Source organism: Melanerpes formicivorus, unplaced genomic scaffold, assembly GCF_026170545.1.
Source record: "Melanerpes formicivorus ecotype bairdi unplaced genomic scaffold, bMelFor1.0.p_v2 SCAF_19, whole genome shotgun sequence".
Taxonomy (NCBI): Eukaryota; Metazoa; Chordata; class Aves; order Piciformes; family Picidae; genus Melanerpes; species Melanerpes formicivorus.
Genome location: NW_027142371.1, coordinates 14693496 through 14708394, shown reverse-complemented (window position 1 = coordinate 14708394; position 14899 = coordinate 14693496). Strand labels below are relative to the sequence as shown.

The 14899-nt window shown below is 58.9% G+C and overlaps 1 protein-coding gene across 1 annotated transcript; it reads left to right on the top strand.

Annotated features, from left to right (window-relative positions):
* The first annotated feature begins 493 nt into the window (after window positions 1-493).
* Window positions 494-14749, top strand: TBC1D20 (TBC1 domain family member 20). The gene is made up of 9 exons (XM_068150228.1): window positions 494-621; window positions 2105-2290; window positions 6451-6636; window positions 7947-8030; window positions 8755-8941; window positions 9658-9759; window positions 10803-10944; window positions 11551-11735; window positions 12579-14749. The coding sequence occupies exons 1-9, from the start codon at window positions 579-581 to the stop codon at window positions 12844-12846; spliced, it is 1383 nt and encodes a 460-aa protein (XP_068006329.1). The 5' UTR covers window positions 494-578; the 3' UTR covers window positions 12847-14749.
* Window positions 14750-14899: the final 150 nt, after the last annotated feature.

Below are 14899 nucleotides of genomic sequence, written 5' to 3'. Positions count from 1 at the left end.
CGACGAGAAGGTTGGGCCATGTTGACAGTCCTCTTAATGTCCTGCTGCGTGGCAGCCCCCGCGGGTGGGCGTTCGCAGCAGGCTCTGCGCTGCGCAGGGAGGTTCCACTCGGCTCAGCGGGGGTTGTGTGCACCGCTCCCTGTGCTGCTCCCTCCCAGCTCAAAGAGCCGCTGAGCCCCAGGGGAGGGGGGCCTGAGGGGCTTTCTCATGGGGGTGCCACTGGCGGATGTGCCACCCCGCCAGCAGCGCCGGGAAGAAGCTGTTCGGGCGCTTAATTAAACTCGTTAATTGCCCGCCCGGGGGCTCCACGTGCCGCGCGCTGCCCGCTGCGCATGCGCGGCCCAGCCCCTGCCGCACGGGGCCCTTCCCGCGCGCTGCGCCTGCGGGCTGCGGCGCCGTGACGTGGCGCGCGCGCCGGTGGCTGATGGGAGGGGGAGGGAAGGGAGGGGCGTGAGGGGTGGGGGGGGCAGCGCGCAGCGGGGGCGGGACCGGAGACCGGACGGGGAGGGGAGGTGCGGAGCCCCGGTCCGATCCGGCCCGGTTTACCGGCCCGGTATGCGCCGAAGCGTTTGGGAAATATGGCCCGACGGAGCCCGCCGCGCAACGGTGTCGGCGGTCACGGTAAGGGCTGGGCCGCTCCGGGCCCGCAGAGCGGGGGCACGCTGGTCGCTTCAGCGTGGGGTGGGGGCTGGAGCGTCCCCTCGAGGCGCGGCGGCGCCGCCTAGCGGTGGGGCGGGGCTCGGCGCTGTGCTCGGGAGCTGCAGCCGTGGGGGCCGGGCCCGGGGGGCAGCCCGGAACCCTTCGCTGCAGACGTGTCCCTCGGGGCGGGAGAGATCTCCCTCGCTCGGGCACCCCCGCGGGTGCTGAGGGCTGCCAGGTGTGGGGTTGCTGGGACAGGAGTTGGATCCGCTTGTGATTCATTAATTCCAACAACATTCTGCCCTTCCTTGTGATTTCTGTCAGCAGAAGTGCTCAGACTCCTCAGCCTGGGCTGCGTGAAGGCGTCCCTGACCATGGCAGGGGTTTGGAACCAGATGCTCATTAAGGTCCATTCCAACCCAAACCATTCCCTGACTCTCCCTGGGATAGCTCCATCCAGGAGCCTCTCTCTGGCTGGGAGTTGGTGGAAACATGAAGTCCTGCTCTGAGGAAACACTTGACACCTGAGCTGGCAGCTGCGTCAGGGAGCAAACAGTTGCAGCCTGGCTTTGCACGGCTGTCACAGCCCCAAACAGCCATCGCCTGCTGGGGAGCGTGGGATCCACCCGCGCAGCAGGGACAGCTCCATAGCTGGAGGAGCAGCAGCTTCCTCCCGGGATGGGACTGCTGGGGTGTAGGGGGAGATGTGGTGGAGGGGCCTTGTGAGCCATGAAGTACTCACTTGGAGCACTGTGTCCAGCACAAGAGGGACATGGACCTGCGGGAGTGAGTCCAGAAGGGGCCACGAAGAGGATCAGAGGGCCCAGAGCACCTCCCTTGTGGGGACAGGCTCAGGGAGTTGTGGCTGTTCAGCCTGGAGGAGAAAAGGCTCCAGGGAGACCTTCGAGCTGCACTTCAGTATCTGAAGGGGACCTGCAGGCAGGCTGGGCAGGGACTGTTCAGAAGGGCCTGGGGGGATAGGATGGGAGGCAATGGTTTGGAACTGGAGCAGGGGAGGTTTGGGTAGGAGGGACATCAGGAGGAAGTGCTGCACAGTGAAGTTGGTGGAACACTGGAACAGGCTGTCCAGAGGTATGATTGAGGCCCCATCCCTGGAGACACTCAAGATCAGCCTCGATGTGGCCCTGGGCAGCCTGATCTGGTTGGAGGTGTGCCTGCTGCCTGCCCTTGGACAGGACAGGATGCCCTTGGAGGGTCCTGTCCAACCCAGCGCAACGCGTGAAGAGCCCCCAACCCTGTCCCTGTGGAGAAAGGCAGCTGGGGGTTGTCCTTTCCGTGTCCTTACAGGCTCTGTGCCAACCCTCCCCTGTCACCTCCCTTGTTGGTGTGACATCGCTGCGAGGGGACTCCCCTCCTTCCCGCGGCCCCCCGCTGCTCTGAGCTGCCGCCCTGCCTGCGGCGGTGCTGCCGCCCATCAGCTGCAGCCTCTCTGCTCTCCTTGCAGACGTCGACGCTAAGACGAAAAGGAAAGTGGTGGAGATCTGCCAGGCTCTGAACAGTGACCCCATCGACGTGGCGGTGCTGCGGCGCATGGCCATCAGCGAGGGCGGGCTGCTCACCGACGAGATCCGCTGCAAGGTGTGGCCAAAGCTGTTCAGTGTCAACGCCGACGACCTCCCCCCGCTCCCAGGTACGCCGCAGCCTGCCAGCCACCGGCAGCAACTTCTCTGCTCTCAAGGGGGTGCCAGAGCCCTCGACCAGGCTGCCCAGAGAAGTTGCCGGGGTCATCTTCCTCTGCCCCAGCCCGGAGATGCCACAAAGGCTTCCGAGGTGTCTCTTGCAGGTGTGGAGGGAAGAGACCTGCCAGGAGGGCTGGGGAGGGGCTTTTGACAAGGGCTTGGTCTGATGGGAGGAGAGGAAACCGATTGGGGCTTCAGGAAGGCAAATTGAGACTGGAGATCACAAAGAAATTCTTGACAGTGAGGGTGAGGAGGCACTGGCACAGGCTGCCCAGGGAGGCTGCAGGTGTCCTCTCCCTGGAGGTGTCCAAGGCCAAGCTGGGTGAGGCCTGGAGCAGCCTGGTTGGAGCTGGAGGATCTCCAAGGTCCCTTCTATGAAAATATGAATCCTCAGAGCAGAAGCAGGGAAAATGACCTCCCTGCTGCATCCTACCTGCATGGTTTATGAACCTTGGCAATGCAGCATCACAGCACTATTTGATTGCAAAAGACCTTCAGGATCACCCAGTCCAACCAGCAGCCCAGCCCCTCCATGGCCCTCAAATGTTGGGACGCGATCCGACGGCGAGAAACGGCGAGGGAAAGACTCGCAGCAATCAATATGATTGATAAGGCAGCTTCAACTTTATTGTTTGACAGCACAGCTTATATAGTATCTTCAGCTAAATACGCACACGTGTCATTATGCTATTAGCTATTAGTCCAGGGTTACACCATGATATCCAGCCTCCTTGTGGTTAGGCCTAGGTGATTCCACCTGTGTGCTTGACCCATCGTCCAGCAGCGCAGACTGTAAGGCGGTCGAGTTGGTAAGATACCGCTGCACTTCATGCGCATGGACATAAATCGTGTGCCGAGGTTGTCCGCTCATCTGTAGGGTTCTGGTACGGCCTCGAACAATCAAATCTGCCAAAATCAGAGTTGTTTGTTGTAGGGTTGGTTTGGGTTGTCCATTCCATTTGGTTGTCCATTCCATTTGGTTGTCCATTCCATTTGGTTGTCCATTCCATTCCATTTGGTTGTCCATTCCATTTGGTTGTCCATTCCATTTGGTTGTCCATTCCATTTGGTTGTCCATTCCATTTGGTTGTCCATTCCATTTGGTTGTCCATTCCATTTGGTTGTCCATCCATTTGGCTGTCCATTCCATTTGGTTGTCCATCCCATTTGGTTGTCCATTCCATTCCATTTGGTTGTCCATTCCATTTGGTTGTCCATTCCATTCCATTTGGCTGTCCATTCCATTTGGTTGTCCATCCCATTTGGTTGTCCATTCCATTTGGTTGTCCATTCCAGAACACTCATTGTATCTTCCAAGGCAAACTGTCCACACGACGATGTGCTGTTGATGTAGCAACCATTGTCACGATGTGCTGTAGCATCACCTTCTGTTCTGAAGTAATGTGCACAGGCATGGAGGGGTCGGTGCCTTTTAACAGCGGTCGCAAAGAGATCATTGGGAATTCCCACAACAGATCTCAGCCATTGCAGGTCTCCCATCAGGTGTTGTATGTCATGTAAGGTTTTAACATTAAGATCCACAGTAAGCTTCTGAGGTTGAGCAGCTTGCTCCGTGATTCTCCATCCCAGATAGTTCCACGGACTCATCTTGAATCTTTTCTGGGGCAACAAGAAGTCCACAGGACTGCAATTGATGCACAATTTGGTCCTTTTGTGCTCCTGAAAACAAAGTTGATTGTGAGAACAAAATGTCATCCATGTAGTGATAAATAATCACCTCTGGGCATTGCTTTCTGAGTGGCTGCAGAGCTGCATCCACGTACAACTGACACACAGCAGGCGAATTCTTCGTGCCTTGCGGCAGCACAGTCTGTTCGAAGCGTTGCGCCGGTGCTTCACGGTTAAAAGATGGCAAAGTGAATGCAAAACGTTGCTTGTCTTCCTCCTGTAGTCTGATGGTGAAGAAACAGTCCTTTAGGTCAATGATTGAAATTGACCAATTCTCAGGTATCAGGGCTGGACCTGGAAGTCCAGGCTGTAGAGCAGCCATAGCCTGCATTTGCTCATTCACTGCTCGCAAATCATGCAACAAGCCATACTTGTCAGAGTGTCATAGTACCATTCAGGGTTGGAAGGGACCACAAGGATCAGCTAGTTCCAACCCCCCTGCCATGGCCAGGGACACCCCACACTAGATCAGCCTGCCCAGAGCCTCATCCAGCCTGCTCTTAAACACCCCCAGGGATGGGGCCTCAACCACCTCCTCGGACAACCCATTCCAGGGTTTCACCACTCTCATGGGGAAGAACCTCCTCCTCACATCCAGCCTGAATCTCCCCACCTCCAGCTTCATTCCATTCCCCCTAGTCCTATCACTACCTGAGATCCTGAGAAGTCCTTCCCCAGCCTTCCTGTAGGCCCCCTTCAGATACTGGAAGGCCACAATTAGGTCACCTCGGAGCCTTCTCTTCTGCAGACTGAACAGCCCCAACTCCTTCAGTCTGTCCTCACAGGAGAGGTGCTCCAGCCCTCTGCTCATCCTTGTGGCCCTTCTCTGGACACGTCCCAGCACCTCCACATCCCTCTTGTAATAGGAGCTCCAGAACTGGACACAGTACTCCAGGTGGGGTCTCACCAGAGCTGAGCAGAGGGGGAGGATCACCTCCCTCGACCTGCTGGCCACACTTCTCCTGATGCAGCCCAGGATCTGATTGGCTTTGTGGGCTGCAAGTGCACACTGAGAGCTCCTGTTGAGCTTCTTGTCCACCAACAGACTTGCCAGACTTCCTCTTGATGACAAGAATTGGAGTATTCCATGGACTAGTTGATAGTCTTAAATGTCCTTGTGTTCAGTGGTCAGCACCATCCCTATTTGGGCTAAAATGTCACATCCAATCAATGCCTGTACTCCATCTGGTAAAGGCTAAATAGAAACCATACAGGTAGCCCTTTTGTCTTCTATGTCAGTCTGTAGAACTGGAGAGTTCAAGGCATAAGTCAGTTCTCCAACTCCAGCAATCGAGGTGGCAGATGAAGGCCAATGTCCTGGCCACAATTGCTGTGAAACAATGCTTACATCAGCCCCAGTGTCCAAGAGAGCTATCAGTTTGATCTTCTGACCTTGATAAGATACAGTCACTGGTCTTTTGTGGTCGTTGTCCCAGTTCCACAGTTAACAGTGTCAAGGGTCCTGTAGAGCCAAAACCTTTGTCCCCTCGTATGTGCTGCGGTCCAGGAGCAATTGCTGCTGCAAGGTTTGGCAGTGGAACAAGTTGAGCAATTTTAGCTCCTTTTGGGATTACTGTTGGAGGCAACAGTGTCTGTACCATTATTTGTGTGATTCCATGACAGTCTGCATCAATCACTCCTGTGAGAATCTGTAAGCCTGACATGCTGGCAGGTGAGCATCCAATCAGGAGTGCTCCAACCAATTGTCCATTAATCTTAATGGGACCTTTTACATCAGTTAAAATCTTCTGTGGCTTATTGTCCAGCAAGGCACAAAGCTTAAGTCGAGCTAGTAACAATGTTTTAACAGAGCTGGCATCATACATGGTCAAAGGTAACAGACCTTGTGAAAAAGGAATTTAGATCCTAATAGTTCTGATCTTTGCATTTCACTCCTCTTACTGACCAAAGATACTTGGTTATGCCTGAACACACCGCAGAGATGAAAACACGAATGCAATCCTTAACACTGTTTTACAGTCTGCTTTAGGGGTATGTTGCATCTTTATTTTCACTAGGATGGTCAAAACTCACGAATTGTTTAATGGTAGCAAGATTTCTTTCCTCTGTAAAGGCAGATCTGGCCAGGCTCTAGCTTCACAGGCAGAAAGCTTGCAGGCAAACAGCGAGAGCATTGTCCTGCCCTTGGACAGGACAGGATGCCCTTGGAGGGTCCCGTCCAACCCAGCGCAATGCGTGAGGAGCCCCCAGCCCTGTCCCTGTGGAGAAAGGCAGCTGGGGGTTGTCCTTTCCCTGTCCTTACAGGCTCTGTGCCAACCCTCCCCTGTCACCTCCCCTGTTGGTGTGACATCGCTGCGAGGGGACTCCCCTCCTTCCCGCGGCCCCCCGCTGCTCTGAGCTGCCGCCCTGCCTGCGGCGGTGCTGCCGCCCATCAGCTGCAGCCTCTCTGCTCTCCTTGCAGACGTCGACGCTAAGACGAAAAGGAAAGTGGTGGAGATCTGCCAGGCTCTGAACAGTGACCCCATCGACGTGGCGGTGCTGCGGCGCATGGCCATCAGCGAGGGCGGGCTGCTCACCGACGAGATCCGCTGCAAGGTGTGGCCAATGCTGCTCAGCGTCAACAGCGACGACCTCCCCCCGCTCCCAGGTACGCCGCAGCCTGCCAGCCACCGGCAGCAACTTCTCTGCTCTCAAGGGGGTGCCAGAGCCCTCGACCAGGCTGCCCAGAGAAGTTGCCGGGGTCGTCTTCCCCTGCCCCAGCCACAAAGGCTTCCGAGGTGTCTCTTGCAGGTGTAGAGGGAAGAGACCTGCCAGGAGGGCTGGGGAGGGGCTTTTGACAAGGGCTTGGTCTGATGGGAGGAGATGAAACCGATTGGGGCTTCAGGAAGGCAAATTGAGACTGGAGATCACAAAGAAATTCTTGGCAGTGAGGGTGAGGAGGCACTGGCACAGGCTGCCCAGGGAGGCTGCAGGTGTCCTCTCCCTGGAGGTGTCCAAGGCCAAGCTGGGTGAGGCCTGGAGCAGCCTGGTTGGAGCTGGAGGATCTCCAAGGTCCCTTCTATGAAAATATGAATCCTCAGAGCAGAAGCAGGGAAAATGACCTCCCTGCTGCATCCTACCTGCATGGTTTATGAACCTTGGCAATGCAGCATCACAGCACTGTTTGATTGCAAAAGACCTTCAGGATCACCCAGTCCAGCCAGCAGCCCAGCCCCTCCATGGCCCTCAAACCATCTCCCCTGGCACCATGGCCACACATTTCTTGAGGGTCCCAAGGGATGAGGACTCCACCAGCTCCCTGAGCAGCCTGTTCCAGTGCCTGTCCAAAGAAGCTCCAGGTCCTGCAGATTCACAGCCTCTGTCAGATGCTGTTCCTGAACCTGTGGCAGCTCAGAGCTGTGAGAGGGAGCTCAGCCCAGAGCTGGGGTGAGTGAGGTGATCAGAGCTGCTGGAAGGCACCGTTTCACTCCACTCTGCTCACACAGAGTTCACTGTGCCAGCAGGTTCTTCATGTCCATGGGGGGTGGAGGCTGGGCCTGACTGCTTCCTGCCTCACAACCTCTCCTGTGTGGTCCCCACTGCGTGCCACACCCTGCTGAGCAAGGAATTGTTGCTTGCCTCCAACCTAACCCTGCCCCGGTGCAACCCGAGGCTGTTTCCTGTGGTCCTCTCACAACTCTGGAGTTGTGCAGCAAACCAGTGGAGGAGCAGAGCTGTTCCCAGGCCTGTGGGAGGCAGCTGAAGCATTTTAACTTCAGCTCTTTAAAGGAAGAAATCTCCTCTCCTCCCACCGAGGCGCTGGGGGCAGGGCTGGGCCACGACGTACAAACAAGGGGACAGAGAAGGGGGTGGCTGTGTCTGTGTGTGTCCCCCTGCCCCCCAGCAGGCTGTCTCCTGCCTCCCTTGCCCTCTTCCCTTGCAGAGCTCAGAGGTAACCCCCATTCCTCCTCTTCTCAGCAAGGAAGGAGCTGCGGGAGGACAGCAAGGACTACCAGCAGGTGCTGCTGGACGTGCGGCGATCCCTGCGCCGCTTCCCGCCAGGTGAGAGGGAAGGGTCCTGCTCTGGGGCTCCTCCTGCCTCACACCCTGCCCAGGCCCTGCAGCAGGGGATGCTCCACTGCTCCAAGAGCCTGGCTCTAGAAACTCTGTTCCTTGGGAGCTTTACAGCAGCTTCTTAGAATCACAGAATGGTTTAGGCTGCAGAGAGACCTTTGAGATCACTGAGTCCAACCCTGGCAGGGCACCACCAGCCCATGGCCCTCAGCACCATGTCTCTGAAACCCCTCCAGGTCCACCATTGCCCTGAGCAGCCTGGGCCGGGCCTTGACAACCCTTTGGGGAGAGAAATTGTTCCTCATGGCCAACCTAAACCTCCCCTGGGGCAGCTTGAGGCCATCTCCTCTTGACCTGTCCCTTGTTCCTTGGGAGCAGAGCCCAAGCCCCACCTGGCTCCAGCCTCCTTGCAGGGAGCTGTAGAGAGCCAGAAGGTCTCCCCTCAGCCTCCTTTTCTCCAGGCTGAACACCCCCAGCTCCCTCAGCTGCTATTTCCCAGACCCTTCCAGACCCTTCCCCTGCTTGGTTGCCCTTCCCTGGACCTTCTCCAACCCCTCAGTGTCCTTGGAGTGCGGGGCCCAAAACCGAACCCAGGGTTCAAGGTGCAGCCTCCCCAGTGCCCAGAACTTGGGGGCACAACCCCTGCCCTGCTCCTGCAGGCACTGGTAGGTCACACAGCCCATCCCACCGTGCCCTGCTGCTGTCCCCACAGGTATGCCAGATGACCAGAGGGAGGGTCTGCAGGAGGAGCTCATCGACATCATCCTCCACGTCCTGAAGCGCAACCCCCAGCTGCACTACTACCAGGGCTACCATGACATCGTCGTCACCTTCCTGCTGGTGGTGGGGGACAGGCTGGCCACTGCTCTAGTGGAAAAGCTCTCCACACATCATCTCAGGTACTTGGTGGCCTCAGCTGTAGGAGCAGAGCCACCTGCATGCCCTCATGCCTCAAAGAGAAGCCTGGAAGGCAAAGCCTTGGGTCGAGGCCCATCGTGGCCATCCCCATGGGGATGCTGCTGCAGCAGTGTGACCACAACACCACATTGGCTGTGCAGGGAGCTGAGCTCCAGGGAAGGGATAATTGAGGGCTCTCAGTTCATTTCTGCCACCTCCTGCAGCTGAAGAGGCCCAGCCCATGCATTACTCATGGTTCTTGTCCAACTCTGCTGTTGGGGCCTCTGCAGCTCCTGGGTGCTGCCTCAGCACTCCGCCTCCTGCTCGCTTGGCACAGCTCTGGGCAGGGTGGTTGGTGCCAGCAGTGTCCTGAGCCCCACATCGAGGGATTCTCCCTCTTGTGTGCTGGAATGAGAAGGATCCTCCAGCTGGGGAGTGCTTTGGAGGGGCTCTCCTTCTTCCTCCACACTGGGGATTAGTTTGGGGAGAGGCTTCGTGGTCCATGTGTGCGCTGGAGGAAGCCTCAGCTGGGGCCCGAGGGCTTGGCTGGGGCCAGGTTTTCAGCCCTGCCTGTCTCAGAGAGGTGGGAAAGGGGCTGGCCCAAAATGCCTGGGGGCAAAGCTGCTCATTGCAGGGATGTTTGTTTATCTGCTGGCTTTGCTGGAGGAGCCTTTGCTGCTGTTGTTGCCTGCTGCAGCTCCTCTTGATGTTCCCACAGGGATTTTATGGAGCCGACGATGGACAACACCAAGCACATCCTGAATTACCTGATGCCCATCATAGACCAGGTGAACCCTGAGCTGCACGACTTCATGCAGAGGTAGGCAGATCTTCCCTCAGAGCCTCCTGGCTCTCCCTTCTCAGCCTCCATCTTCCTGTTCATGGGGCTTTCTGCACCAGCTCAGGGAGGCTGTGGCTGCCCCCTCCCTGGAGGTGTTCAAGGCCAGGCTGGATGAGGCCCTGAGCAACCTGGGCTGGTGGGAGGGGTCCCTGCCCGTAGCAGGGGGTTGAAACTGGATGATCTTTAAGGTTCCTTCCAACCCCAACCATTCCCTGGTTCTACAGAGTATAGCCTGGGCAGGTCACAGCAGAAGCAGGAAGGTGAGGGGGAAGGCTCAGCCCAGAGGCCTTTTTCTGGTGTCTCTGTCAAGTTTCATGGCCAGGATGCCTCTGAGCACCAAGCACGCTTAGAAGCCCCCAGAAATCAATAAACCTTGGTGGATGGGAAGGAATCAGAATGCTTGGCTGTGCTGCAGGGCTGGGATGTCCTCAGGTCAGTGTGTCCCAGGGGCAGGGCACATCACAGGGGCAGCTTCTCCTGAAAGCAGAACACAGGACCAGAGGATGTGAGGAGCTGGAAGGGACCTCTGGAGATCCTCGAGTCCAACCCCCCTGACAGAGCAGGACCATAGAATCCAGCACAGGTCACACAGGAATGCATCCAGACAAGGCTCCAGGGAAGGAGACTCCACAACCTCTCTGGGGGTTCCAGGGCTCTGTGAGCCTCCCAGTGCAGAAGTTCCTCCTGGTGTTGCGGTGGAACCTCCTGTGCTGCAGTTTCCATCCATTGCCTCTTGGCCCATCCCAGGGTGCAGCTGAGCAGAGCCTGGCCCTGTCCCCTCCCTCCTGCCCCTCAGATACTTGTAAACATTTATTGAATCCCCTCTCAGGCTTTTGCTCTGCAGCCTGAGCAGCCCCAGGGCTCGGGCTTGGAGCCCAGTGGGGGCAGGGGTTGTGCCATGGCTGCGGGCTGAGCTCTGGGTGCGCAGCCAGCTCTGCCTCCCTCCCCAGCTGCCAGGAGCGTGGCAGCAGCGGTGCCAGGCTGCTGGCAGCAGCTGCTCTGACAGCCCTCTGTCTCTGCAGCGCGGAGGTGGGCACCATCTTTGCCCTCAGCTGGCTGATCACCTGGTTCGGGCACGTCCTCTCCGACTTCAGGCACGTGGTGCGATTGTACGACTTCTTCCTGGCCTGCCACCCGCTGATGCCCATCTACTTTGCTGCTGTGGTAGGTGCTGGGCACGCTGGGGGGACCCTCACTGAGCCCTTGGGGGCTACCCCTGCTTTGGGGCTGCCAAACCCAGTGCTGCTGCTGCTGCTGCTTGTCCCTGGCTGCACCCCCGCTCTGCAGCGAGGACCCCGGGGCCGGTGGCATCCTGGGTGATGGATCCAGCAGAGCTCAGGGCAGCCTGGAGATGACCTCATGGAGAGGACCTCTGCTGATGGGCACTTACTGGGGTGCTGGGGAGCCTGGCTGGCTGAGGACAGCCCTGTGCTGGGTGTCCAGCAGTCCTTCCTCCTATGGGAGATCCAAACACATCTCTGCTTAAGGGCAAGCCACAGAGTTAAGCCCTGCTGGGGTCCTGACTTGCCAGGCTGAGCTCAGGAGGTGGACCTAACGCCCTGGGAAGGGGCTGTTCATGGCCTGAGTCTCAGGAAGAAGGGTGTGGTGTTTCTTCTCCCCAGTGAATGCTTCCCTGTGGTGTGTCTCCTCAAGCTGGGGCAGGTCTTTGAGCTGGAAGTGACATGTGGGTCTCTTCCAGCTCTGCAGTGAGTTACAGGGAGGGCCCCCTCCTGCCCCAGCTGTCCTCAGTGCTCTCCCTCCTCTCTGCAGATCGTGCTGCACCGGCAGCAGGAAGTGCTGGACTGTGAATGTGACATGGCCTCTGTCCACCACCTCCTGTCCCAGATCCCACAGGACCTTCCCTATGAGACTCTGATCAGCAGAGCTGGAGACCTTTTTGTCCAGTTCCCACCATCTAAGCTGGCCGTGGAGGCAGCTCAGCAGCAGGCGGAGCGGTGAGTGCGGGGTGCTCGGCGTGTTCGCCGGCGCTGCAGCAGGCTGCCCAGGCAGGTGGTGCAGTCACCATCCTTGGGGGGCTTCAGCAAGCTTGGGGCCATGGCACTTGGGGCCATGGTTTAGTGGTGGTGTTGGGTTGATGGTTGGACTGGATGGTCATAGAATCATGGAATTGTCAGGGTTGGAAGGGAGCTCAAGGCTCAGCCAGTCCCAACCCCCTGCCATGGGCAGGGACACCTCACACTGCAGCAGGTTGCTCACAGCCACCTCCAGCCTGGCTGCAAACACCTCCAGGCAGGAGGCTTCCACCACCTCCCTGGGCAGCCTGTGCCAGGCTCTCACCACCCTCCTGCCCAACAACTTCTTCCTAACAGCCAATCTCAATCTCCCCACCTCTAGTTCTGCTCCATCCCCCCCAGTCCTGTCCCTCCCTGACACCCTCAAAAGTCCCCCCCCAGCTTTCCTGCAGCCCCCTTCAGACACTGGAAGGCCACAATTAGGTCTCCTCAGAGCCTTCTCCTCTCCAGACTGAACAGCCCCAGCTCCCTCAGTCTCTCCCCACAGGAGAGCAGCTCCAGCCCTCTGCTCATCATGATCTTAGCTTTTCCACCCTGATCCTCTGACTCTCCACATCCTCTTGGTGACTGATGAAGATCTGGAGGTGTTCAAGGCCAGGCTGGACGAGGCCCTGAGCAACTGCTCCTAAGCAGCAGCTGTCCCTAACCGTGGCAGGGGGTGGTTGGGTCTGGATGATCTCCCAGGATCCCTTCCCACCCAGATCTTCCTCCCTGGCTGCCGCTGTAGCCGGGGGACCCTCCCTGAGCCCTTTCTCCTGCCTGCAGAACTGCAGCTTCCACCTTCAAGGACTTTGAGCTGGCGTCAGTGCAGCAGAGACCGGACACTGTGTTGAGGCAGCGCTTCAGGGAGCGGCTCCGGGAGCGGCCCCGGGGGGAGGAGAGGACAGAGACCATCCTGGCCAGGCCCAGGGCCAATCGCTTCGTCAAGCTGGCAGTGATGGGGCTGACGGTGGCCCTGGGGGCGGCCGCCGTGGCCGTGGTCAAGAGCGCCCTGGAGTGGGCTCCCAAGTTCGAACTGCAGATCTTCCCCTGAGGGAGCCGCAGGAAGAGGCCCTCCCTGCCAGCTCCTCCTGCCTGCTGGGGAGGGCTGCTGGAGGGACACAGCCAGCAGCCACCTGGCTGCAGATGAGTCTTTTGTCTTCTCCACTCTTGGCCTTTGCGACGGGAGACCAGCAGGAAGCAGCCCGGCAGGAAGCAGCCCAGCAGGAGCCTTCCCACATCTCCTCTCCTTCGGGTGCAGGGGTGAGCAGACACTGCCACTGTCCCCTGAGCAGCCAGAGGGGCACTGAGCTGGGCTCTGCAGCTGACTGCAGGAGCAGAGAGCCACGAGTGGGCTGTGCCAAAACCATCCTGCCTGGGCCCCTGGGGATGGGCAGCGGGAACGAGGGCAGGGCCTCGCCTGGGGCAGGGCCTCGCCTTGGGGAGGGCATCAGGGCTGGGCTTGGGGAGGATGAGAGCAGGGGGTGTTGCACTCCTGCAGCACAGGGCAGCCCTCTGGCTCTGCACCCAGCTTCACCAGTGGCCTGACCCTTTCCCTTTCTTACTGGCAGCCTCTGGGTAGAGCCAACCCTTCCACGAAGCCCTGCCCTGGGCTGCTCTCCAGCTCCTTTTGCTTCCACATCTCCCCAGCCTGATCTGCTCACGGGAGAGAGGGCCAGGAGCAGAGCAGAGCAGAGGGAGCTCAGCTCTTGGGCACTGGGGCTCCTTGGCTGGTGGTTGTCCCTTGGGTGCCTGAGGTGGGACCTCGCCCTGCCCGGGGTAAGTGCTGTCATGTGCCAGATGGTGTCACCAGGAGCAGCAGCACCACCAGTTGCAGACTGCTCTGACAGCTCTGGAAGGCTCTGAGGCAAGGAAAGGCTTTCTCCACCTTGGCACAGGGCACTGTGTGTCCCTGTCCTGATCCCCCTCCATGGTCAGTGTCAGCCCTCAGAGTAACACAAGTGAGGGAGCTTCCCAGAGAGGCCACCCCTGAGCTCTGCCCACCCCCTCTCACCCTCCTCACCCTCCTAACCTCCCTGCTCTCCACACTAAACACAGCCCTTCTGGCCAGCTCAGTGTCCTGCTGAGCCAGAGCCAAAGCCAACAGCCACTTGCTGCCTCTACCTCTCCCCTCAGCTGCTAAGCCTCCCACAAGTGCCCTTACCTGTCCCCTCCAGCCCCCTCCCTGCTCCCTGCCATCGCTCTCTGTGCCCAGAGCCACCTGTGCCACGCCTGGGCTCCGTGCCCAGGAGCTGGTGTTGGTTTGAAGAGTCAGGGATGGGGGGGAGAGAGAAGAAAACTTGTGCCCTGCACAGCTCAGCCCCCTGCTGTGCCAGCCTGCTTCCCTCCTGGCCCCTGGCCGCCTCTGGGGGGGTTCTGTGGGTGGTTGCTCTCACAGGAGCTGTGCCTTTGCCACCCTCACGATGGCTGGAGGGCCTGTGGGCATGTGTCACACCTTGTCCTTGCTTCCCTAAAGCAGAGAAGCTTCCTCTGCCTCTCACTGCTTCCAGGGCTGTCTGTGCCACTGGTGAGGCCCAGGAACGACCCCCCCCGGGTCCCCTCTCCGAGCGTGGTTGAAGGCAGAGCCTGCTCTGCCCCTTGGCACCTCCCAGGGCAGAGGGGTGCATGATTCAGCACTTTAGAAACTGGTGGTGCAGGGGTGGTGACCTGGGGGTGCTGCTGAGGGTCCCAGGACCCCTCTGTATGCTGCCCTAAAAGATGGGATGGCTGGAGCCCCCCTACCCAGCCAGGGAAGCTCCTGCAGCCCCCCACTCTCTGGCCATGATGCACTTTAGCTCCTGCGTTGTCCCCAGGGGAGGAAGGAGCTTGGGAGGGGCTGGTGGCCTTGGGTGCTTCACTTACTCTGTACAGACCCCCCCTGTAAATGCAGATTTGTACAAACCCTCTAACTGTTCAATAAACACTAAACTCCCTCCCTGCCAGGGGGGGCCATGGCATGGGGCTGGCAGTGCTGCTGCAGCTCTCATGGCACCCTGTGACCAGGGGCTGGCACTGACCCTGCGGTCACCTCCCCAGGGGAGGAGAAGCCACAGCCAGGCCAAAGGGCTCTGGGGTGCCCCAGTTCTGGGTGAGGGCCAGGCCCCAGG